The sequence below is a fragment of the Oncorhynchus clarkii genome, chromosome 4, assembly GCF_045791955.1.
Source record: "Oncorhynchus clarkii lewisi isolate Uvic-CL-2024 chromosome 4, UVic_Ocla_1.0, whole genome shotgun sequence".
In the NCBI taxonomy this organism is placed as follows: domain Eukaryota; kingdom Metazoa; phylum Chordata; class Actinopteri; order Salmoniformes; family Salmonidae; genus Oncorhynchus; species Oncorhynchus clarkii.
In genome coordinates, this window is record NC_092150.1 from 64,792,753 (window position 1) to 64,819,562 (window position 26,810).

At 43.0% G+C, this 26,810-nt stretch overlaps 1 protein-coding gene and 1 pseudogene across 2 annotated transcripts in view; both read left to right on the plus strand.

Annotated features, from left to right (window-relative positions):
* LOC139407137 (protein FAM184A-like) overlaps positions 1 to 4,147 on the plus strand; it is a 171,015-nt gene extending 166,868 nt beyond the window's left edge. The window contains exons 18-19 of one of the 2 annotated variants that reach the window (XM_071150581.1): positions 145 to 356; positions 3,736 to 4,147. In XM_071150581.1, coding sequence (XP_071006682.1) covers positions 145 to 356; positions 3,736 to 3,817 — 294 coding nt within the window. In that variant the 3' untranslated portion in view covers positions 3,818 to 4,147. The remainder of the gene's footprint in view (positions 1 to 144; positions 357 to 3,735) is intronic. The other variant, XM_071150582.1, reaches the window with a different exon arrangement.
* Positions 4,148 to 5,421: 1,274 nt separating this feature from the next.
* Positions 5,422 to 25,564, plus strand: LOC139408027 (DNA helicase MCM9-like; annotated as a pseudogene).
* Positions 25,565 to 26,810: the final 1,246 nt, after the last annotated feature.

Below are 26,810 nucleotides of genomic sequence, written 5' to 3' on the forward strand. Positions count from 1 at the left end.
CCACATAAATCCTCCAAGAGAATGAGAAATATATAAATATATATATATATATATATATATATATACACACAGCAGTCTTTTTTTCCCATTGGACTAGCTTTCCCTATTTTTCCCATTTGTTTGTGTTTTTGTCCTACTGTGTAGCAACAGAGAAAGAATGACAAATCAGCAAACCGATTCAGCAGCTCTCCAAACCTCAGGGCTCTGGAGGCGACAGGAACAGGGATGGGGAGCGGGCAACCCCAACCCAACCGCCTAGAGCCTATCCCCAACTCCCCCATTCACCACCTTGAGCTCAACACTAGCAAACCTCTGCCCCCACCGACCCCTCCGACAGAGCCCAAGAAATTCATGAGGTGAGCGCCGCCCCTCCCTCGCCGCTGACGCCTCCGTCCACACCATGGGCAGGCCCAGGGGTCAAGCACACTGACACACAGACAGACAGAGGCTTGCCCTGACCTGCGGCCCATACAGCTGCAGATAGGCAGCTTTCATACAAACCTCTCCAGAGTCAGCTGTCATATCCCTTTATGTTGGGCTTCAGTCTTTAAAAGAAACTTCTCAATGTGACCCTCACTGGCGAATGTTGATGTTCTTCCCCCCTCTCTGTCAGACCTCGCTCTGATAAACAAAGAGCGTTAAATTAGGAATGACAAAAAAAACATTTAAGCACTCCAGTCTGGAACTTTAATTACCTTGAATAATAGATTAAGTTGCGTGCTGCCTGTTGCCAGCAGGCTGAGGGTTCATCCCAGGATTCCCTCTTGATTGCTATTCTATTTGAAGGACATGATGGTTTTTGTCTTTGCCTGCAGTTTTTGCGAGGCTTTGATTGCATCCCCTGAGAATTAGCTTTCGGAGAGAGGCAGAGCTCCCACAATCTCCCCCCCCCCCCATACACTTCTATGTCAATTCATCTTTACTTTATACCGCGAAGTCAGTGACTTCACAAGAGGGTTTCTTTTCAAACACACAACAAAATATATTCCAGCTGAACTTACACACACTGCTGGAGATGTATCAACACTTTACTATACTATTATAAAGTATAGTAAATACATAAGCTTTGAAAATGGCATTGGAATGCAAAAGGAGCATGTGTACCACTACCCCTCCCCCACCCCCACCGTCACTCTTAACATGCTAACTGAAGTGTGCACGCTAGGAGTTGTCTCTTTGTGTCTCTGCGTTGTGTTAATTGTTCAGTTTGTTCTGGAAGTTATAGGCCTACAACTCATTGGTGATGTTGTTATTGTTCTGTTAAACCCCCTCCTCCTCACCGGCCTCCAGGCTTGTCGCACTTACTGCACTTTGTTGTCCACCTTGATGTGAAATTGTTTTGATTTTACATGAGGAAAATATCGGTGGTGGTATTTTCTTGCGTGTGTGTGGATGTGTGAACGTCTAACTGAAGCCTCCAATAACAACAACACTCTCCCTCTCATCAATGAACGCCTCTCTCTCTTGTGCCTTGGCATTGCTTTGCTCGCTGTTGTGCTTCCAGCTATAATTCTGTTCATGTGTATTAAGCACACATGTTAATGTGGTACTCTCTTGTGCATGTGTTGTACTAGCTTGTGCTGCCTGCACCCATCCGGTGCTTAGGTTTCTGACAATTGCTGCACTTGTTATCTATCTGTACCCGTGTGCACTGTGCCTCTGAGCTTTGGGCGTTTCTGTTGCCTTTGCTGCATGCTGCTATGTAAATAAGTTGCAGATGAGTCGGCGTGGCGGATTTGCGCGGGGCTGCCCTCCATTGTTATGGGACTCTCCCATCACTGCATCACACACATGGCCTGTCTGTCTCAGCCCCTGGCAAGGTGTCCCTGTTTACACTTAGCAACAGATGCACCTCCACATACCACATACCTGCTGAAGCACATACCACTCGTATTAACCAAACTGCAATGGGGCAAATGATGACACAATGGTGCCATGTTTTACATATTTGCTTTCAGATTATTCAAAGGCTGCCCCGATCTCGTAGCGTGCAGTGCTCCTGAAGTGCTGCCCTATTTCGATTCACAAGGTCTATACCAGAACACACACGCTTCAGTTCTCAGAGAAGATACCTAGATCAATAGAACTTCTTAATTCAGCTCACAAGCAAATGTGTAGTACAATACATGTACATAAATACTTGAGTTTTCCCGATGAAAAACACTAGCATGCGTGCTTATGCCATTTCTCTGCTTCTAGCTTTTGATGTTGTTGAAGTCAGCCCTGTCCGTCTCAGCCCAGGTATTCTCTGGATCCGAAATTGGTGATGAACAGACCAATTGAGCATTCAATTGGGTTTGCTGCAATGGAGGCTACTGAGACTGAGGAGAGAATGATCACAGAGGAGATATTTTAGGATAGTTCTCAGAGACAAACAGTTCAAGGCCCCGCACAGGATGAAGAAGCCACCTGTCTTTTATTTAAAAACTTCAGCTCAGTTAGGGCAGTGCAGTTGGTGCAGTGCAGAATGAGTGCAGGCTGTGTTTATTCATTTGTATCTAGTCATGATAATAATAATAAAACCTTTAAGTTCAGAGGATGTTATTTCACATAACAACTGTGGAAATAACCATAGTAGGAAATTAAAACTCAAAATATCTGAAGTTACACAGTTCTTTATCAGATTCCCAGACTGCAATTTCCTTGCCTTTGTGTTTGTCAAATATCAACTGCAATATAAAGTTGGGTCATAAATCACTGAGATATTTTCATCTTGAACTCGTTGTACACTCTAGTTGTTGAGAGGAGAGCGCTTCACATTATTACGGTTTGTTCTGTACTGACATTTCAATGAGACTTCTCCTCCCACTCATTCTCTCCTCCTTTTTGGCTCTCCAGACAGTCGGATGTCAATCCCTTCATAGATAGGAGGCATCTGGTGCCCATCAACGGGCTACGACCCCTGAACAATTGAGGCTGAGGGAGGGCCCTAGACACCAGGCAGCCAGACAGACAGCCAGAGATATATCTAGCTCTATAGGCAAAGAGCAAAGGTTATTTTATGTGGAATAAAGCTGCAATGTTCGAATACAGTGATGTTTGTTGGCAGTTATTGTGAATTTGTCAATGCCAAGCCAGCAAACCCAGTGAAATGCATTAGGTTGAATATGCTATATCTTAGGTAGACTTAGAACAAACAACAATAGGCAAGGTTATGGTCTTTCAATACATTTTCCCTCTCAGAAGTTTTCCTTGGTTACAATTGCATTGGCTTTTCAGAAACTACAGACAAGTAGTATGAACGTAGTATATAGGATTTTTAATAGATGCATTCACATATTTGTATAACCAAGACAGCGTGGTCCCCCGAGGACCTGAGTCAAAGATTAACAATCGCATGGTCTTGTAATTTCATCTCACAAAATCTCATGTCTGGACGATCATGTAAAACAGAAAAGTTAGAGTTAGTAGAGCCGCGGGCTCTTAGAAATGAGCACACTTAACAGGGTTAAAGGCAGGTTAGCGCAATGGAAATGTTATTGTTTTCTAGGAAACATTCACACTTAAGAGCAGATCATCAAATCTATACTGCCGCAGCAAAATCCCATTATCCTCTGAACTGGATGAATGACTATACCGACGACACTAAGGAACATTCACAAACACATCACATAGGCATAAAACCCAGAGATTTAAATCAAATGACTCAACACCAAGGTGTAATAACGATTCCTTAGTCAATAATGTCCTGTATTGTGTAACTGTGCTGCTGTTGTGGTGTGCCCCCCTGTGTAGCCCTCCTGAGACAGAAGAGTCACCCGTAGGATCCCCCGACCACCAGCGCCAGGAGTGGTTCGCCCAGTACTTCACTTTCTGACTTTTGCAACTCGAGAGCATGTCAACCATAGGAAACGAAAAATACAACAAACAAAAAAAAGAACATTATTTAATGATCTCCCACTCCATTTCATTCTGTTGATTACTTCACCGTGAACGGGTTCCTTGTTTGTACAGTGCCGATGAGTATGTTTGACGTTTTCTTTTCTGCAGTTTCTAAAGAGTGATGCATATGCTGCTACAGTAAATTGTCCTCTCTCTGTACCTTATTTTAGAATGGCACCATAGCGAGAGTTTGTTACAGACGCATAACCAATTTTGGTAGAATTAAACTGTTTGTATGGTTGTCTCAACACAGATATAATGATGTCTCACCAATTTTAAAAATAAATTGCATATTTTATATTTATATTATACTATGTATGCTTAACTAATAAATAATTATTGTGACATTTAATCATGATATGTGTGCTGTCTTTTTTGGGGGGGCCTTTCAATTTATGGAGGATTTGTACCATAAAGTACTGTGCCATAGAATCCCAACTTCTGCAGAAAATATTTCATTATAAGGTGTTTGAATGAACTCCATTATGTTTTGAAATTGCGTTTTACACTGTTTTAGGTCAAAGTATGTACAGGTATTTACTGTGTCTGTGTTTAGGTCTGGTTCAGGTGAATTTCTCTGGTCCTGTTGTGGCATGTGATAGCCTTGCAGCTGCACATTTATTTTGGATAGACATAGGCGCTAACAAATCAGAAAATATAAGGGGTTCCTGCCATAAAAGCAATTTCAGATTATTTTGACCCACATAAAAAAGCACATGTTTTCTACTGAATTATTGTGGATTTAAATGCAGCATTTAATCCATAGTGAGTATTTTAAGACAGTGCCATGATGTTTATTTCATGTTATAGTTTTGAACACCCCTGTGGGAGTACTGAATGTGTGAATCCAGAGGAAAGTTCCAAAGTTCTTAAAGGTCATGGGCTAGAAGGGATCCAGCTTTTGTCAAGTTAATGTCAGATTTGACTTTTCATAGCAGGTTCAAAGACCTTACGCAGCAGGTTAGGATAATTAATGTAGCTTGTTTGGAGAATTAGGTTAAGGTTAGGAAAACAGTTTGGGGTTAGCTTAAATATATATTGTCAAACTTTTGAGGGTAAAACTGACCGGTAGTGCACGGAAGGGCAGCAGTACCGGGGGAATCCGAGACAGTATTCTAAAACTTTTGACCGGTAGTGTGTTATATATATATATATAAATTGGGGTGGCAGGCAGCCTAGTGGTTAGAGCGTTGGGACATTAACCGAAGGGTTGCTGGATCGAATCCCTAAACTGACAAGGTAGAAATCTGCCGTTCTCAATGAGGCAGTTAACCCACGGTTCCTTAGCCGTCATTGTAAATAAGAGTCAGTTATTGTAAATAACTGACTTGCCTAGTTGAATGAAATACATTTCAATTAACAGGTGTTCCTTCTTAAAAGTTAATTTGTGGAATTTCTTTCCCCCTTAATAATGCACCTGAGCCAATCAGTTGTGTTGTGACAAGGTAGATTGCCAGATTTGATAAAAGATTGTCCGTATTATGGCAAGAACAGCTCAAATAAGCAAAGAGAAAGGACTGTCCATCATTACTTTAAGACATGAAGGTCAGTCAATATGGAATATTTCAAGAACTTTGAAAGTTATTCAAGCGCAGTCGCAAAAACCATCAAGAACTATGATGAAACTGGCTCTCATGAGGTCCGCCACAGGAATGGAAGACCCAGAGTTACTCCTGCTGCAGAGGATAAGTTCATTTGGGTTACCAGCCTCAGAAATTGCAGCCCAAATAAATGCTTCACAGAGCTCAAGGAATAGACACATCTCAACATCAACTGTTCAGAGGAGACTGTGTGAATCAGGCCTTTATGGTCGAATTGCTGCAAAGAAACCAGTACTAAAGGACACCAATAATAAGAAGAGACTTGCTTGGGGCAAGAAACATGAGCAATGGACATTAGACCGGTGGAAATTTGTCCTTTGGTCTGGAGTCCAAATTGGAGATTTCATTAGTGTCACGTCCTGACCTTAGTTCCTTTTTTATGTCTCTGTTTTAGTTTGGTCAGGGCGTGAGTTGGGGTGGGCATTCTATGTTTTTGTTCTATGTTTTGTATTTCTGTGTTTGGCCTGGTATGGTTCCCAATCAGAGGCAGCTGTCGAATGTTGTCTCTGATTGAGAACCATACTGCCTGTTTTCCCACTATGATTTGTGGGTAGTTATTTTCCGTGACAGTGTTTTCACCATACGGGACTGTTTCGGTTTTCCTTTATTCTCTTGTTTGTTTGTATTCAGGGTTCAGTTTATTAAAGGCATCATGAACACGTACCACGCTACGCTTTGGTCTACTCCTTCTTCCACCAACGACAATCGTTACAATTAGGCTGCTGTCTGTAGTTATTTGCCTCAGTATATTTCATGACGTGTAACAGGGCAATGATGTGACCAATCTGTGATTCATGGCATTATTATTTAGTAAGCATAATAAAGACCATTTCCAGCGGTGGTAATATCGCTAGAAGCTGATCCGTCGTCGGTATAGGGGAATCATTTTTATGTTCATGTAAGATTTAAATGGAGGAAGCTGAGACGAGAGCAGCGGTGCTTTTCTTTCGATCCAACGACACACTTAGCGAACCGTCTCTCTTCGCGGTGGTTTGGGATCTTCGGCCCTCCAGAGGAATTATTTTCCGGCTTTGTTTAGTGACTTACTTCAATATATTTTTGTAACTCACCAAAGTTGTCAGTGTTGACAAACACGTCTCTGCATACACCAGTTGTTTCTCCAGAATAGAACACACAAACTCTGGTCCACGCGCATTTGCTTGACGCGAATGCATCTCCTAGCGTATAGTACTAACGCACTATCACCAACCTGATAGATTGCTGTCCACATTTGCCTCTACTACCAATTTCACCATCAGTTTACTAGCCAGACACTACAGATGAGCCCTTTGGGTCTATATGAGATGTCATCTGGCTGCATAGATCATTGCATACATTACACAGCTTGTTGCATTTAAAGCATATTCCACCCCTGCAGATCCAGGACGTTGATAAACCTGAGCTGGTAGCTCTGATAGGGCAAGTGTTTGAGGCGTATGTAACAGAGCACCACACGACTGACATCATGCAGATCCTTCTGGCGCTTGATGAAGATGCCCACTACTCGGTGGTCAGCAACACCATGACACTATTCGAAGCCAACATGGAGGTGGGAGACTACTTTAACGCCTACCCCAGCGAGGGGTCAACATCTTCAACAACGCCCTTCACAGAGCCGCCAAGACGGTGTCAGTGAACTCAACACAGCAAGGCTGGCACAAGGTCAAACACCACCTGCATGCCCGAATCACAGGTAAGAGGCCCTTAACATAGAGATCCAATAATATTAGTAGAGGGACTATATTATAGACCCTCAAAGTTCCAGAATGGGGTGAAAATGGCAGCCATATTGGTCAGTGCAAAATCCAAACCAGCAGAGCTATGTTTGGCAGCGAAACAGTTCATTCAGTCTCATTTACTGCCTTTAAAAAAGCATAGCTGATATGGCTGACTTGCTTAAACAAATGTGGTTTCTACTGACAATTGAGATGAACAAACTATGGCATAAGGGGACAATGAGTGGATAAGAGGCTATCCGTAATTTTGATTAAGACTTTAATGAGCGAGCGAGAAGGGACGTAGTCAATGTTCAGCACTTTTGAAATGTACAGCGATAGAATTCAGAACGTGGGCCGTTCTTACAGTATTCTCCCTGTACACCGTAGGATAAATAAAGGGGGCATATAAGCAGACAATAAAAGCTCTTACAATATCCGATGATGACATTTCTCTAAAACAAGCTACAGGCTACATGTGCACCACCAAGTCAGAACAGTAGGCTAAGTTATTAGGGGTAAAGGGAGCAAATTATTAGGGTGAGGCACATGAACTACTAACAGTTTACTGCACAACATACACTTAGTATTGCTTTCTTAGCTACCGTATACAGTGCATTTGGAAAGTATTCAGACCCTTTGACTTTTTCCACATTTTCTTACGTTGCACTCTTTTTGCATTAACTTTTTTGACTCATTACTTAAGCTGCTGCTATTCTTTATTATCTATCCTGTTCCCTAGTCCCTTTATTCCTAGTTATATGTACAGTTCATTCGGAAAGTATTCAGACCCCTTTTTTAAAACATTTTGTTACGTTACAGCCTTATTCTAAAATGGATTAAATGAAAATAACATATTAATCAATCTACACACAATACCCCATAATGACAAAGCGAAAACAGGTTTTCATATTGTTTTGCAAATGTATAAAAAAAACAGAAATACTTTATTTACATATGTTTTCACTCTTTGCTATGAGACTCTGAATTAAGCTCAGGTGCATCCTGTTTCCATTGATCATCCTTGAGATGTTTCTACAACTTGATTGGAGTACACCTGTTGTAAATTCAATTGATTTGTCACGTGCGTTGAAATGAGCGGACCAAGGCACAGCGTGCGTAGAGTTCCACATATTTTAATAAATCGAAACTCGCCAAACAAAACAAACACAAACGAAACGTGACGTTCTGGGCTGCTCACAGGCAGTTACACAAAAACAAGATCCCAATATAAGGTGGGAAAAAGGGCTGCCTAAGTATGATCCCCAATCAGAGACAACGATAAACTGATTGGGAACCATACTAGGGCAACAAAGAAGTAGAAACATAGATTTGCCCACCCAAGTCACACCCTGACCTAACGAAATAGAGAATAAACAAGGCTCTCTAAGGTCAGGGCGTGACATGATGTCTATATAAGGTCCCAAAGTTGACAGTGCATGTCAGAGCAAAAACCGAGCCATGAGGTTGAAGGAATTGTCCGAAGCACAGATCTGCAACATTGAAGGTCCCCAAGAACGCAGTGGCCTTCATCATTCTTAAATGGAAGAAGTTTGGAACAACCAAGACTCTTCCTAGAGCTGGCCGCCCGGCCAAACTGAGCAATCGGGGGAGAAGGGCCTTAGTCAAGGAGGTGACCAAGAACCCGATGGTCACTCTGACAGAGCTCCAGAGTACCTCTGTGGAGATGGGAGAACCTTCCAGAAGGACAAGCATCTCTGCAGCACTCCACCAATCAGGCCTTTGTAGTAGAGTGGCCAGACGGAAGCCACTCCTCAGTAAAAGGCACATGACAGCCTGCATGGAGTTTGCCAAAAGACACCTAAAGACTCTCAGACCATGAGAAACAATATTCTTTGGTCTGATGAAACCAAGATTGAACTCTTTGGCCTGAATGCCAAGCGTCACGTCTGGAGGAAACCAGGCACCATCCCTATGGTGAAGCATGGTGGTGGTAGCATCATGCTGTGGGGTTGTTTTTCAGCAGCAGGGACTGGGAGACTAGTCAGGATCAAGGGAAAGATGAACAGAGCAAAGAACAGAGAGATCCTTGATGAAAACCTGCTCCAGAGCGCTCAGGACCTCAGACTGGGGCGAAGGTTCACCTTCCAACAGAACAACGACCCTAAGCACTCAACCAAGACAACGCAGGAGTGGCTTCGGGACCCTTTCCAACTTGACAGAGCTTTAGAGGATAGGAGAAACTCCCCAAATACAGGTGTGCCACGCTTGTAGCGTCATACCCAAGAAGACTCAAAGCTTTAATCTCTACCAAAGGTGCTTCAACAAAGTACTGAGTAAAGGGTCTGAATACTTATGTAAATGTGCTATTTCAGTTTTTTTCTTTATACATTTTCAAAAATGTATAAAAAACTGTTTTTCTTTGTCATTATGGGGTATTGTGTGTAGATTGATGAGGAAAAAATATATGTAATTATAACCTAAATGTGGAAAATGTCAAGAGGTTTGAATACTTCCGAATGCTCTGCACTCCCTGTCACATTACATAATTTATGCAGCAGCATACAGTACAAGACATTTTTGGACTCACCTTGTTGTGTTTCATGTGAACAGGAAGGTCGTGCAGAGGTCCTTCGTGTCTTCAAACGTTGTCATTTAAAGTTTGGCATTCTCTGGATTTATGGCGCTTTCAAGACAACTAGAAACTCTGGAGAAAAAAAAGTTGAATTATGACGTCAGTGATAGGGGCCCACGTTCCCGACTTGGAATTCCGAGTTGGATGACCGTTCCAAACTTATTTTCCCAGTTGGAGCTTGTTTCTTTCAGAGTTTCCAGTTGTCTTGAACTCACTGAAGTCTGAGATTTCCCAGTTCCGAATTTCCAGTTGTTTCAAACACGGAATAAGTCATGCTGGATTGGCAGCGTGGCCAATGTTTATCCTTTTAAGCTTGGAAAAGAGACCCTTAAACCCAGACTTGGACCCACACACTCACTCCACTGAGTAGCAGGCTAGTGATTGCTTTGCAATGCTTGCAGTTAGCCACTGATTCCTTTCAAACCACTCATTACTGAATTTGCGATTTCCACCTTGTTGTGTAATGTTTATGTCCAACGGCCGATGAACACCGATACGTTTTATCTATAATTTATCTTCATATGACAAGGATTGAAAAGGATTTGACAGATTGTCGACTTCCTTCATGATGATTCACCATTATTGTGTTCTGTTCAACTATTCCGACCAGAAAAATAAAGTTCTGAACCGCTTAGAACCAAAACAAAGTACCGGTTTAAACATTTTCCTGTGTCAGCTGTCCTAGGTCAACCTCCACACCTAATTACTTTAGCCATTGTGCACTGCAGTCTGGGGTCTCACTGGTACAGACAGCAGTGTTATAATTAGCCAGAGGATGCGCTTCAAAGGGCTCTTGGTGATGTAGCCGTGTGTGTTCTGCTGGGGAATGTTACTACTACACGGCAATGTTTAAGGTCAGACCAATATCTTTCTCCTCAGGGTATGCTGGGCTCTTTTGATGACTCGATGTTTTCAACATGTTGCTCGCTCGAAATACAAAGTATGTCTCTCTGTGGAGAGGACCGCTGTATGTGGGCTGCATCTTAAATCGGCGTTGTCTAATCTCACTGAGAAAATGGACAGGGCTTCATGTAAAAGCACTGAAGATGTGGACGTACAATGTGAATGCCATTTAAGATGCTAGATGGAGAGAGATGATATGTTCCGTGAGTCCATGATAGCATTTGGTGGGCTGGAATATTGCATTGGATCCACCATAAAGGCCTATTTTCCTTTTATATTTTGTCAGTGCGTGGGATGAAAGAAGAGCAATGTCACCTATTAAATCAAATCCAAATCCAATTTTATTTGCCACATGCAACGAATACAACGGGTGCAAACCTTGCCGTGAAATGCTTCCTCGCAAGCAATGTTCCCTCCAAATGTTTTCATCACTGAGCACATTTCTATTCTGCTGAGTGCAAACTTGAACATTGTGAAAGTTCTGTGCAACTTCCAGGGCGAGTTTACTGTGAACACTGAGGCTGTACCCGATTTAAGTTAGTTTTAACAGTGGTCAAGTAGGCTACTGTGGCTAATTGATCCTAATGTAGGCATACCAGAGTGGCCTACCATCAAAAACAATCAAGAAAATGCATACATTTTAACACGGAAATAGCTGTTCTATCATTCAGCCTACAGTAGCAGCCCATGTGTGGTGTTCAATGTAGGTCTACATTCCATGAGACTTTTGAAGAAAAGCTGCAGGGCTCGACATGAACCTGTTGTGACTGAAAATCTTGTTTGATGCATAAAACAACTTTACAAAATAAAATGCATCATTATTCCCATACCATTATTACACAGAATCAGACAAGTTATACTACCCTCTGCCTATTGGCTACTTAGCTTATTCATGCATATCTCAAAATACAACACTGCCTCTTTAAGACAAAAAAAAACTCTTTACCTGACTCACTTTTCAAAGATGTCAAGAAATGCACACATTTTGTGCTCTTGTAGGAAGCAGTCACGCCCTCATTGCTGACTACAAATGATCTATAAATGGGCTAATATCTCACTAACTAGCAAAGGATATGAACAAAAGTGCACACGTTGCTACATGTAGCTCTCACTTTGATCTCAAAACAAACGCAATTTAATCACAACCGGTCATGCTGTAAAAACAGTTCAGTTCAAAGTGAATGGCACAGATCCATATATGGCAATGGTCTATTTGCATTTAGGCCTATTCCGGTTCTGATTGTTTATGGCACACCGGTCTGTGTAGAGTACGGGTAGAGTCGTGCAGTGTCAATGCAATACAATCCTACACCGATGTGTCCTGCCTACAACAAAATATCTTTAATATTGCATATTAAATATTGCATAGTTCGTTTTGGTTTCGATATGTTGCATTGAAAGTGGGTAATATTGTGTTGATTCGATCACAATTCGATCACAATTCCCACAGGAAAGGGAAACATTGATAGTGTTAACTAACATGGAAAACTTTAGTTTAAGTGCTTCTCTGTGCGGGCTGATATTTGTTCTGCACCGCAGTCCCGGGGAGCTGCGCAGTGGTGGAAAAAGTACTCAATTATCATACTTGAGTAAAAGTAAAGATACCTTAATAGAAAATTACTAAACTAAAAGAGAAGTCACCCAGTAAAATTCTACTTGAGTAAAGGTCTAAACGTATTTGGTTTTAAATATACTTACGTATCAAAAGTAAATGGAATTGCTAAAATGTACTTAAGTATCAAAAGTAAAAGTATAAGTCATTTCAAATTCCCTATATAAAGCAATCCAGACAGCACCATTTTCTTGTTTTTTTATAAATTGATGGATAGCCAGGGGCACACTCCAACACCCAGACATCATTTACAAACGAAGCATTTGTGTTTAGTGAGTCCGCCAGATCAGAGGCAGTAGGGATGACCAGAGATGTTCTCTTGATTAGTGTGTGAATTGGACCATTTTCCTGTCAAAATGTAACGAGTACTTTTGGGTGTCAGGGAAAATGTATTTAGTAAAAAGTACATTATTTTCATTAGGAATGTAGTGAAGTAAAAGTAAAAGTTGCCAAAAATATAAATAATAAAGTAAAGTACAGATACCCCAAAAACTACTTAAGTAGTACTTTAAAGCATTTTAATTTTTACCCGGTAAGCACACAGCTTAGTGGGAACATTGCTTACAAGCCTTTAACCAATAATGCATTTTTTTTTTTAAGTAAGTAAGAAAATATTTTCACAAAAAATACATTAAAAAAATAAAAAATTGTAACACAATAAAATAACGGTAACGAGGCTATATACAGGGGGCACCGTTAACGAGTCCATGTGCGGGGGTACAGGTTAATCAAGGTAATTGAGGTCATATGTACACTACCGTTTTTGAAAGAAAAGCAAACATTTTTGTCCATTTAAAGAACATCAAATTCATCTGAAATACAGTGTAGACATTGTTAATGTTGTAAATGTACTATTGTAGCTGGAAACAGCTGATTTTTTATGGATAATCTACAATATCTACAGAGGCCCATTATCAGCAACAATCACTCCTGTGTTCCAATGGCATGTTGTGTTAGCTAATCCAAGTTGATCATTTTAAAAGGCTAATTGATCATTAGAAAACCCCTTTTGCAATTATGTTAGCACAGCTGAAAACTGTTCTGATTAAAGAAGCCATAAAACTGGCCTTCTTTAGACTAGTTGAGTATCTGGAGCATCAGCATTTGTGGGTTTGATTACAGACTCAAAATGGCCAGAAACAAAGCACTTTCCTCTGAAACTCATCAGTCTATTCTTGTTCTGAGAAATGAAGGCTATTCCATGCTGAGAAATTGCCAAGAAAGTGAAGATCTCGTGCAATGCTGTGTACTACTCCCTTCACAGAACAGCGCAAACTGTCTCTAACCAGAATAGAAAGAGTGGACAACTGAGGAAGAGGACAAGTACTTTAGAGTGTCTAGTTTGAGAAACAGACACCTCACAAGTCCTCAACTGTCAGCTTCAATAAAGAGTACCCGCAAAACACCAGTCTCAATGTCAACAGTGAAGCGGCGACTCCGGGATGCTGGCCTTATTTTAGATGAATTCAGACTATTTTTAGAAGTGTATACCGGCTATGTTGTTGCTACGGCGTCTCAATAGGAACAAACAGTAATATTTTACATTTTTAAGCAAAGGTCTTTGAAGGAAGTATGCGAGGCACAGACATTTACTTTGCCCAACTAAGTTCTGCTAGGAGCAAACCAAACCTAGTATGCGGGCACTTTTAAGCTACCTGTTAAAATAAAAGATGGCTAGGCTTCTCCCTTAGAACTCTCTCCATTAGGTACTTTTATCCACTGAAAATCAATACTGTAGGCTACTTAACAGATGTACAGCAAGGCAACAACTTGTGCCAGATGTGTAGGCCAAGCATTTTTTCAATCTTCTATGTAGTGTGTTTTATTTGACTCATGCAAGATGTAAGCGATCTCTCCTCAATACAAGAGTGGGTAGAGATCCCCATCTGGTGGTGTATATTGAGCATGACAAGTAATGCTGAACTTGAGCACATGACGGCACACATTTAGTCCCTTGTACTACAGGACCTTGGTCACACTGGTGCGGATGACCGTGTCTGTTACGAACAGGAAGTGACCCGCGTTCCGAGACTTGGGGATGTTGGTGCAGTTGTATTATCAATTTTGATTTAAAGTCTGCTGAATGTGTCATCATGTCTCAGATCTTCCTCTGTGTCCAGAGCTCACCAGGGAGAACATCCCCAAGTCTCGGAACGCGGGTCACTTCCTGTTCGTAACAGACACGGTCATCCGCACCAGTGTGACCAAGGTCCTGTAGTACAAGGGACTAAATGTGTGCCGTCATGTGCTCTCCCTGCAAACCGACTTGCCCACCTACTGCCGGATGGAGCTCCCACCTACTGCCCCAACCAGGACCTCTGCAACTCCAAGTTCACCTGCCACCAAGTTCACCTACCCAGCAGCTTGCAGGGACTAACCGCAGATTAAGATCCATGAGCAGGTGATTGACTGGCTGGGGGACAAGGGGCTGTAGCTCTGTTTTACACATTGTACAACCCTACTGTGGGTTGAAGGTGGAATAGCCTATTAAATAACATCTGCAAACAGAAATTGTAAGCCTATATTTGATCAGACTGCAGCCCCCCTTTCCCTGCTGATCTGGGTGTCCAGGTTCAGGCTGTCTGTGGGCAGTATTCCATGGTGGTCATTCTGGAGGATGATCTGGTGGACAGCTGTAAATCAGGTAACACTGGTCACTATGACTTCACTTCCCACTGGGCACAGATGTCAATTCAAAGTCTATTCCACGTTGGTTCAACATAACTTGATTCAACCAGTGTGTGCCCAGTGGGTTATCACTATGATGCAGTATTACAGTTGGCGTCACAGTGTGATTTGTTACATAAAGGATGTTGTCATATTATGGGATTTTTTTTAAACAATTATTTGTTTTGCAGAGGTGACATCATTATGTTGCCAGGTAGATTGTGACATCACTGAATATTGTAATTCCACAGTGTGATGCGTGACCAATGATGTCATAATACTGTATGATATATGGATGTTACATTGGGGTGTAATTTTGTTTATGATAACATCACAATACTGTATGATTGGCTTTCACCCAAGATGAAGTTATAATAGATGAATAGGAGTCTTTTTTAATGAATAGGAATGTTTTTAAAGGGATTAGTGACATCACAATGAATGTTGGGCTGATTTTCTAAAATCTCATTATTGTAATTAAAATTGTCAACAAGACGATGTCACAGTGCATGGAGTAGTTTGTCAGCGATGGAAGCCCCTGTATGAGGGCGCACATTGTGAACTGGATCTGGTGTTGAAAGCCAACTTTATTGAAGTGAACAATGAGCAGACCATGGCAGCTCTGGTCCTAGAGGACATGCAGAAGGAGTTTGACTAGCTCTGGGACAATTGCAAACATGACCCTATAGCTGGTACATAGAAACTAACCTAACTAACTGTTGCCATATAGATTTAAATACTACTTTTACATTTATGTAATAGTCATTATTACCTGATAAATACTATGAGATGAGATGGACATGAAGAGTTTATGGAATTTGATTGGTGTTCTTTTTCCATTCCGAAGGCAGGAAGCAGATTCTCATGAGTCTGTGCCCACAGGTGTTTGGAATGTACGTAATTAAGTTATCTGTTGCTATGGTGTTAGCCGGTGGGGTGCAAAGAATAGATCCCTCTGGAACAAAGGTAAGAGGTATGTATCCTTGTTCTAAACATGGGCCCATTTCTCTCACATACAGTTGAAGTTGGAAGTTTACATACACCTTAGCCAAATACATTAAACTCAGTTTTTCACAATGCCTGACATTTATTCCTAGTAAAAAATTCCCTGTCTTAGGTCAGTTAGGATCACCACTTTATTTTAAGAATGTGAAATGTCAGAATAATAGTAGAGATAATTAATTATTCTGCTTTTATTTCTTTCATCACATTTCCAGTGGGTTAGAAATTTACATACACTCAATTAGTATTTGATAGCATTGCCTATAAATTATTTAACTTGGGTCAAACGCTTCAGGTAGCCTTCCACAAGCTTCCCACAATAAGTTAGGTAAATTTTGGCCCATTCCTCCTGACAGAGCTGATGTAACGGAGTCAGATTTGTAGGCCTCCTTGCTCGCACAAGCTTTTTCAGTTCTGCCCACAAATGTTCTGTAGGATTGAGGTCAGGGCTTTGTGATGGCCACTCCAATACCTTGATTTTGTTGTCCTTAAAGCCATTTTGCCACAACTTTGAAAGTATGCTTGGGGTCATTGTCAATTTGGAAGACCCATTTGCAACCAAGCTTTAACTTCCTGACTGAAGTCTTGAGACGTTGCTTCAGTATATCCACACAATTGTCCTTCGTCATGATGCTAACTATTTTGTGAAGTGCACCAGTCCCTCCTGCAGCAAAGCACCCCCACAACATGATGCTGATACTCCCGTGCTTCATGGTTGGGATGGTGTTCTTCGGCTTATATCCTCCCCCTTTTTCCTTCACACATAACGATGGTCATTATGGCCAAAAAGTTTTATTTTTGTTTCATCAGACCAGAGGACATTTCTCCAAAAAGTACGATCTTTGTCCCCATGTGCAGTTGCAAACCGTAGTCTGTTTTTTATGGCGGTTTTGGAGCAGTGGCTTCATCCTTGCTGAGCGGCCTTTCAGGTTATGTCGATATAGGACTCATTTTACTGTGGATATAGATACTTTTGTACCTGTTTAATCCAGCATCTTCACAAGGTCCTTTGCTGTTGTTCTGGGATTGATTTGCACTTTTCGCACCAAAGTACGTTCATCTCTAGGAGACAGAATGCGTATCCTTACTGAGCGGATGACGGCTGCGTGGTCCCATTGTGTTTATACTTGCGTACTATTGTTTGTACAGATGAATGTGGTATCTTCAGGCATTTGGAAATTGCTCCCAAGGATGAACCAGACTTGTGGAGGTCTCCAATTTATTTTGCTGCGGTATTGGCTGATTTCTTTTGATTTTCCCATGATGTCAAGCAAAGAGGCACTGAGTATGGAGGTAGGCCTTGAAATACATCCACAGGTACACCTCCAATTGACTCAAATGATGTCAATTAGCCTATCAGAAGCTTCTAAAGCCATGACATCATCTTCTGGAATTTCCCAAGCTGTTTAAAGGCACAGTCAACTTAGTGTATATAAACTTCTGACCGACTGGAATTGTGATACAGTGAATTATAAGTGAAGTAATCTGTCTGTAAACAATTGTTGGGAAAATTACTTGTGTCATGCACAAAGTAGATGTCCTAACTGACTTGCCAAAACTATAATTTGTGGAGTGGTTGAAAAACAAGTTTTAATGACTCCAACCTAAGTGTATGTAAACTTCCGACTTCAACTGTATCTTATATACTGCAAATAACCGTGTCCATGTTAATATCTGATTCTAGATCTGTAATTAGGTCTTTGTTTAGGCGAGTTTCATCTTCTGCAGGTGGGAAGTTTCTGAAGTACGCTGCTAAAATCACTCCCCTCTCAGTCCTCACTGCTGGGATCTTCTCTCCTTCCGCAGGTCTGTCTGCCCTCTGCTGGTGCATCTGATACAGTGCACTTTGCTTCGAAGAATCCATGAAATAACCACTTATAGTAGTAAAAAATGCAGTGTGTGTCACGGTGGCAGCCGTGAAGGACTCTTGGGAGTGGCATCTAGAGGCAGGAGCTCTGTTGTTCAACAGCATCAAAGAGCACGACCGCACCAGTATCCACGGAACCATGGAGAAGCAGACCATCACCGTGGCCAAGGTGCAGGGTAAAGAAAATACACTTTTTATATGTATATAGTCATAATATAATTCCAGAGGGCGGTTCTATAAAGCCTCTTGCTCTACTGCATAGAATTCCTATCTTGCACTCAAAATTGGTCTTTACTTCTGTTGTGGGTTGAGAGTTAGACATGTCGAACACGATAATGTCAGTAGGCATTAAAAAGATAATGACATAATGACACATAATGCGTCTTTCTATTTCCTTCATTGATTTTTTTGTTGTCTAATTCCCTCTGTATTTCCCTCTGTATTTCCCTCTGTCTTTCCCAGCATTGTGTGTAAACTGAACACCGGGACAACCATCTTGGCAGCATCCAACCCGTAAGGGCCAGGAGGACCCCAACGTGCCTGTGTCGGTCAACGTGGCCCTTGCCAGATCCCTGTTCAGCCGTTTTGACCTGGTCCTGGTCCTACTGGGTGTTAGAGATTGATTCAGACCTGGAAAACCAGGTGGTAGGACTCTCCGGGCAATTAATGACATAGGATCAGTTGAAGTACAGAACAGGGATCAAATAAAACCATCTCTCTAGAAGTGGAGTGTAATAGCACTGCTCTTAGTGCCTGAGATTTCCACCAATTACAGAGGAGAATCACTGGGATATGATATCGGTAAGTTAAGCTACGCTACGCTGCAAATTAGACTTGAGACCTTGTCTGGTCTCTTCCCCGGAAGCCAGCACATGATGATTTGCATAATATAATTCCCACACTACTTGCATGAGGAAGAGCTATGTTGAATAAAAGCCAATGATGTATACTCTCTACGTCATCGCCTAAGTTTAATTGGTGCTCTGTGTCATTATCAAGACGACCACTCAGAGCTGTGGTTACTGAAGGCCGGGTCCTACTCATTAGGGAAAAATGTAGCAAAAAATGTTTTGCAACTGAAAACAATTCTTAATAAACAAGTTCAGGTAGTCCCTTCCTGATTTCAGTCCTTCTGTCTGGTGACTTGTAAGTAATCATTTCACGGTAAGGTTGTATTCGGCACATGTGACAAATGCAAATTTGATTTGATAATGAATAAGACCCTGATAATAATAACGCCATCATCTGCCCTCCAGGAGCTCCCAGCCAGTCATAGGAGTCTCTGTGGTGCATGGAGAAGAGGAAGGCCTATTTCTGCCTTACCAAGAGGCTGCAGCCGCGGGTGTCTGAGGAGGCCAACTCCATTCTGTCCAGAGGCTACTACCAGTTGCAGAAGCAAAGCGACAGCAGGAACGCAGCCCACACCACCGACCGCATGCAGGAGAGCCTCAGCCGCCTCGCAGAGCGTGGGACAAATATAATATCATTATTTTCCTTCTGCACTCAATTAGGTTTAGTTAATTTACTAAGGTGTTTAGTATTTACTGAAACTGTAATAATCCATATTTAGAATAATATTTATTATACGAATGTTTTATACTATAGTCGTTCATATGTGATCAAACGGCGTATTATGTTTCCCTTGGTCCCTTGCAGCACGTGCCAGGTTGATGTTTCCATGTGGAGGATGCTGTTGTCGAGGTCTCTGTCACGGAGTGCACTACGCAGCTAGGAAACCGTGATATGACGTCACATTTTGCAATTTCATTGAGTGTAATGTCATTAGCCCAACACTTCATGACACGCATCACATGAAATGGAAATGGAAAGGCAAGTGTCTGGGAGATTGGTTGTGTGTCTGAGCCTTAGGGGGCGCTCTCCTGGGAGATAGAAATGCTCTTCACATGCCATTTCCTGACAACCCCAGTCAGCAGTACCGGACACAGTGTCAGTTCGTTCTGGAGGGACTCCAGCTCCTGCACATCCCCAACAAGGAGATGGACAGGCTCTCAAGGTGAGACGATGAGCGCGAGTTATAATTGTGGAGACTCAAAGGACAATGTTTTGTGGTGTATGAACCTATGCAGAACTGGAAAATGGGAAACCTGTCAAGAGTACGAAATGCCCAGACTAAGCACACACACATACTATTTTCAAACTACACTGAACAAATTATATAAATGCAACATGCAGCAATTTCAAAGGTTTTACTGAGTTACAGTTCATATATGGAAATCAGTCAATTGTAATACATTCATTAGGCCCTAATCTATGGATTTCACATAACTGGGAATACAGATATGCATCTGTTGGTCACTGATACCTTTTTTTTTTAAAGGTAGGAATGTGGATCAGAAAACCAGTCAGTATCTGGTGTGACCTTTATTTGCCTCATGCAGCACGACACATCTCCTTCACATAGAGTTGATCAGGCTGTTGATTGTTGCCTGTGGAATGTTGTCCCCACTCCTCTTCAATGGCTGTGCGAAGTTTCTGGATATTGGAACTGGAACACGCTGTCATACACATCGATCCAGAGCATCCCAAAGGTGCTCAAGGGGTGACGTATCTGGTTCGTATGCAAGCCATGGAAGAATTGGGACATTATGAGCTTCCGCAAATTGTGTAAAGATCCTTGCGACATGGTATCGTGCATTATCATGCTAAAACATGGGCTGATGGCGGCGGATGAATGGCATGACGATGGGCCTCAGGATCTCGTCACGGTATTTTTGTGCATTCAAATTGCCATCGATAAAATGCAATTCTGTTCGTTGTCCGTAGCTTAACCCCACCGCCACCACGGGGCACTCTGTTCACAACGTTGACATCAGCAAACTGCTCACCCACACAACGCCATACACGCTGCCTGCTATCTACCCGGTACAGTTGAAACTGGGATTCATCTGTGAAGATGACACTTCTCCAGCATGCCAGTGACCATTGAAGGTGAGTATTTGCCCACTGAAGTCGCTTACGACACACCGAACTGCAGTCAGGCCAAGACCCTGGTAAGGATGACGAGCACACAGATGAGCTTCCCTGAGAGGGGTTCTGACAGTTTGTGCAGAAATTCTTCAGTTGTGCAAATCCACAGTTTCATCAGCTGTCCGGGGCGCTGGTCTCAGACGATTCCGCAGGTGAAGAAGCTGGATGTTGAGGTCCTGGACTGGCATGGTTACACCTAGTCTGCGGTTGTGAGGCCGGTTGGAAGTACTGCCACATTTTCTAAAACTATGTTGGAGGCAGCTTATGGTAGAGAAATTAACATTCAGTTATCTGTCAACAGCTGTGGTGGACATTCCTGTAGTCAGCATGCCAATTCTTCTCTCTCAAAACAAGAGACATCTGTGACATCTGTGGTATTGTGACAAAACTGCACATTTTAGAGTAGCCTTTTATTGTCCCCAGCACAAGGTGAACCTATGTAATGATCATGCTGTTTAATCATATTCTTGATATGCCACACCTGTCAGGTGGATGAATTATCTTGGCAAATGAGAAATTCTCACTAACAGGGATGTGAACTAATTTGTGCACAACATTTGAGAGAAATAAGCTTTTTGTGCGTATGGAACATTTCTGGGATCTTTAATTTCAGCTCATGAAACATGGGACCAACACTTTACATGTTGCGTTTATATTTTTGTTCAGTATAAATCCCACTTATCAGAAGCATCAAAAGCCTCCTCCCTAAGTTTGTTTTACTCACTGCTTTAGCACACTCTGCTAACCCTGATGTCCTTGCCGTGTCTGAATCCTAGCTCAGGAAGGCCAACAAAAATTCTGAGATTTCCATACCCAACTATAACATTTTCCATCAAGATAGAACTGCCAAAGGGGGAGGAGTTGCAGTCTACTGCAGAGATAGCCTGCAAAGTAATGTCATACTTTCCAGGTCGATACCCAAACAGTTCAAACTACTAATTTAAAAAATTACTCCAGAAATAAGTCTCTCACTGTTGCCGCCTGCTACCGACCCCCCTCAGCTCCCAGCTGTGCCCTGGACACCATTTGTGAGTTGATCGCCCCCCATCTAGCTTCAGAGTTTGTTCTGTTAGGTGACCTAAACTGGGATATGCTTAACACCCCGGCAGTCCTACAATCTAAGTTTGATGCCCTCAATCTCACACAAATCATCAAGGAACCCACCAGGTACAACCCTAAATCTGTAAACAAGGGCACCCTCATAGACGTCATCCTGACCAACTGGCCCTCCAAATACACCTCCGCTGTCTTCAATCAGGAGCTCAGCGATCACTGCTTCATTGCCTGTATCCGCTACGGATCCGCAGTCAAACGACCACCCCTCATCACTGTCAAACGCTCCCTAAAACACTTCTGCGAGCAGTCCTTTCTAATCGACCTCGCCCGGGTATCCTGGAAGGATATTGACCTCATCCCGTCAGTTGAGGATGCCTGGTCATTCTTTAAAAGTAACTTCCTCACCATTTTAGATGAGCATGCTCCGTTCAAAAAATGCAGAACTAAGAACAGATACAGCCCTTGGTTCACTCCAGACCTGACTGCCCTCGACCAGCACAAAAACATCCTGTGGCGGACTGCAATAGCATCGAATAGTACCCGCGATATGCAACTGTTCAGGGAAGTCAGGAACCAATACACGCAGTCAGTCAGGAAAGCAAAGGCCAGCTTCTTCAGGCAGAAATATGCATCCTGTAGCTCTAACTCCAAAAAGTTCTGGGACACTGTAAAGTCCATGGAGAACAAGAGCACCTCCTCCCAGCTGCCCACTGCACTGAGGCTAGGTAACACAGTCACTACCGATAAATCCATGATTATTGAAAACTTCAACAAGCATTTCTCAACGGCTGGCCATGCCTTCCTCCTGGCTACTCCAACCTCGGCCAACAGCTGGGGTGCCACAGGGTTCAATTCTCGGGCCGACTCTTTTCCCTGTATATATCAATGATGTTGCTCTTGCTGCGGGCGATTCACTGATCCACCTCTACGCATACGACACCATTCTGTATACTTCCGGCCCGTCCTTGGACACTGTGCTATCTAACCTCCAAACGAGCTTCAATGCCATACAACACTCCTTCCGTGGCCTCCAACTGCTCTTAAATGCTAGTAAAACCAAATGCATGCTTTTCAACCGTTCGCTGCTTGCACCCGCACGCCCGACTAGCATCACCACCCTGGATTGTTCCGACCTAGAATATGTGGACATCTATAAGTACCTAGGTGTCTGGCTAGACTGTAAACTCTCCTTCCAGACTCATATAAAACATCTCCAATCTAAAATCAAATCTAGAGTCGGCTTTCTATTCCGTAACAAAGCCTCCTTCACTCACGCCGCCAAACTTACGCTAGTAAAACTGACTATCCTACCGATCCTCGACTTCGGCGATGTCATCTACAAAATAGCTTCCAATACTCTACTCAGCAAACTGGATGCAGTTTATCACAGTGCCATCCATTTTGTTACTAAAGCACCTTATACCACCCACCACTGCGACCTGTATGCTCTAGTCGGCTGGCCCTCGCTACATATTCGTCGCCAGACCCACTGGCTCCAGGTCATCTACAAGTCCATGCTAGGTAAAGCTCCGCCTTATCTCAGTTCACTGCTCACGATGGCAACACCCACCCGTAGCACGCGCTCCAGCAGGTGTATCTCACTGATCATCCCTAAAGCCAACACCTAATTTGGCCGCCTTTCGTTCCAGTTCTCTGCTGCCTGTGACTGGAACGAATTGCAAAAATCGCTGAAGTTGGAGACTTTTATCTCCCTCACCAACTTCAAACATCTGCTATCCAAGCAGCTAACCGATCCCTGCAGCTGTACATAGTCTATCAGTAAATAGCCCACCCAATTTTACCTACCTCATCCCCATACTGTTTATATTTATTTACTTTCTGCTCTTTTGCACACCAATATCTCTACCTGTACATGACCATCTGATCATTTATCACTCCAGTGTTAATCTGCAAAATTGTAATTATTCGCCTACCTCCTCATACCTTTTGCACACAATGTATATAGATTTTTTTTTCTACTGTGTTATTGACTTGTTAATTGTTTACTCCATGTGTAACTCTGTGTTGTCTGTTCACACTGCTATGCTTTATCTTGGCCAGGTCGCAGTTGCAAATGAGAACTTGTTCTCAACTAGCCTACCTGGTTAAATAAAGGTGAAATAAAAATTTTAAAAACTTTATAACATCTCCCCACCAACATATTATCTCTGAAACCTAGCCCAGTGAAAATACTGAATACAATTCTCCGTGAAGGATTAAGAATTCCCTCTCATATATAGTGAGTCATTGTGCTTTCTTTAGGCTGCAGAATAATGAGCCATGCTCCCCTAAAGTAGAACAGAAAAATGTACTCCTCTGCACAACACAGTGATCTGAGCATTGGTTGTCATTACGTAGAGAAGAGCTCTAACGCTCCAATAAGGGGTCCGGGGCGCTCTGACATCACCACAGACTCAGAGAGTGGACTGGACTGGTTCCACTCACTGGCCAGCCCAGTGGGGGAAGGAGACACCACCTCACCCATCATCACCTCACCCATTACAACATCCACACAGCACAACCGCAACATCCACACAAGATAACCACAACTCTTCCTCAAAGCAGGCCCGAAACCTGCCATCTAGACCATCTAGAGCAGGCCTTCTCCACAGACTCCCTGCCCTCCCACAGCACACCTCGAGCAGGGAAGAAATGCAACTCAAAGAAGAACTATGTCCCTTGTAACCTTCCGTCTGGAGACCAAGACCCCTCTGATACTGTGGGGGCATGGGGAGAAGAACTGCACTCTTCACAGGGTTCACATTTAAGGCAAGAGAGAATATGTCCCACACTAAACCTCTCCCCTTATCCTGACAGCTCAGACTTTCACACAGAGAATAGAGGTCCACATAGCAAAGCAAACCCAGAGAACAGAGACAATCATAACATAGCTTATTCTGCTACAGAGAAAGACAGAACAGAAAAGGGAGAGTGAGAAACAGCGTTACAAAGACAGGCCAGCAGAGGGCAGCAGTGCAGCCAAGAAGTCAAGACTGAGGGTTCAGTCTGATGATAAATACTTTTTCACTGAGGTGTCATGTGACCTGAGCCCAGAGGTCAGTGGTCCCAGGGCAGAGGGTGGTGGTGGTAGTGGGGGGGATCATGGGACAGAGCAGAAACGCCAGCAGCTGCTGAGCAGACCAAGCAGTATGGCTCCAGGTGAGAACAGAAGTACATCAACAACCCCCACAGAGCCACCACCACCCCCATTACAGCCAGACCACCCAAAGCCCACTGTGGCGGCCTCTACCCTGGCCAAACTCTCCAGGTTCTCCTTCACAACCACAAAAGGCCAGGGTGTTTACAACCCCAAAAACAACTCCTACATCAGGGGCTCAGGTAACCTCCTCCATAGAGCTTAAAGCAGGGCAACAGGACACAAGGACACAAGCTATCACATACAGCAGAGGACAGGGACGCAAGCTAAAGCCTCTACAGAGGATAGGACAAAGGCAAGGGTTAGTGGAGGCAAAGACTTAAAGCAGTCAACAGTAAGGGCCAGACCCCTGCTGGAGATTCTGCTGCCAACCCTAAAAAGAGGAAGTGTTTTGAGCTGGGCTTTTCTCTGGCTTCTCTATGTTCTGCTCCTCCAACTTCGATGATGATGATTTGGATGTGGACCGGGACAAGGAGTCAGTGAAAAAAGCAAAAATGACACAATGTTTGAAACAGTAATGTACTGAATATTATTTGTGACTTGTCACATGCATGCGTGTGTGTTGTATTCTCACGAATTTGTATAAATATGCAGATCAGTGTTTGATAATGAGATTCATTATTGACTTGATGTCTGGCTATTGAACAGGAATTATGCCATAGATACAATCTTGTGAAACTATTTATTCTCTAAATTAAACCTATCTTGTGTCACAATATTTTTTTTATTTAACTAGGCAAGTCAGCTAAGAACAAATTCTTATTTACAATGACAGCCTACCGGGGAACAGTGGGTTAACTGCCTTGTTCAGGGGCAGAATGACAGATTTCTACCTTGTCAGCTCGGGGATTCGATACTGGCCCAACGCTCTAACCACTAGGCTACCTGTCTCTAACCACTAGGCTACCTGTCTCTAACCACTAGGCTACCTGTCTCTAACCACTAGGCTGTCTCTAACCACTAGGCTACCTGTCTCTAACCACTAGGCTGTCTCTAACCACTAGGCTACCTGTCTCAAACCACTAGGCTGTCTCTAACCACTAGGCTACCTGTCTCTAACCACTAGGCTACCTGTCTCTAACCACTAGGCTAACTGTCTCTAACCACTAGGCTACCTGTCTCTAACCACTAGGCTAACTGTCTCTAACCACTAGGCTAACTGTCTCTAACCACTAGGCTACCTGTCTCTAACCACTAGGCTACCTGTCTCTAACCACTAGGCTAACTGTCTCTAACCACTAGGCTACCTGTCTCTAACCACTAGGCTACCTGTCTCTAACCACTAGGCTACCTGTCTCTAACCACTAGGCTACCTGTCTCTAACCACTAGGCTAACTGTCTCTAACCACTAGGCTACCTGTCTCTAACCACTAGGCTACCTGTCTCTAACCACTAGGCTACCTGTCTCTAACCACTAGGCTACCTGTCTCTAACCACTAGGCTACCTGTCTCTAACCACTAGGCTACCTGTCTCTAACCACTAGGCTACCTGTCTCTAACCACTAGGCTACCTGTCTCTAACCACTAGGCTAACCACTAGGCTACCTGTCTCTAACCACTAGGCTACCTGTCTCTAACCACTAGGCTACCTGTCTCTAACCACTAGGCTACCTGTCTCTAACCACTAGGCTACCTGTCTCTAACCACTAGGCTAACTGTCTCTAACCACTAGGCTACCTGTCTCTAACCACTAGGCTACCTGTCTCTAACCACTAGGCTACCTGTCTCTAACTACTAGGCTACCTGTCTCTAACCACTAGGCTA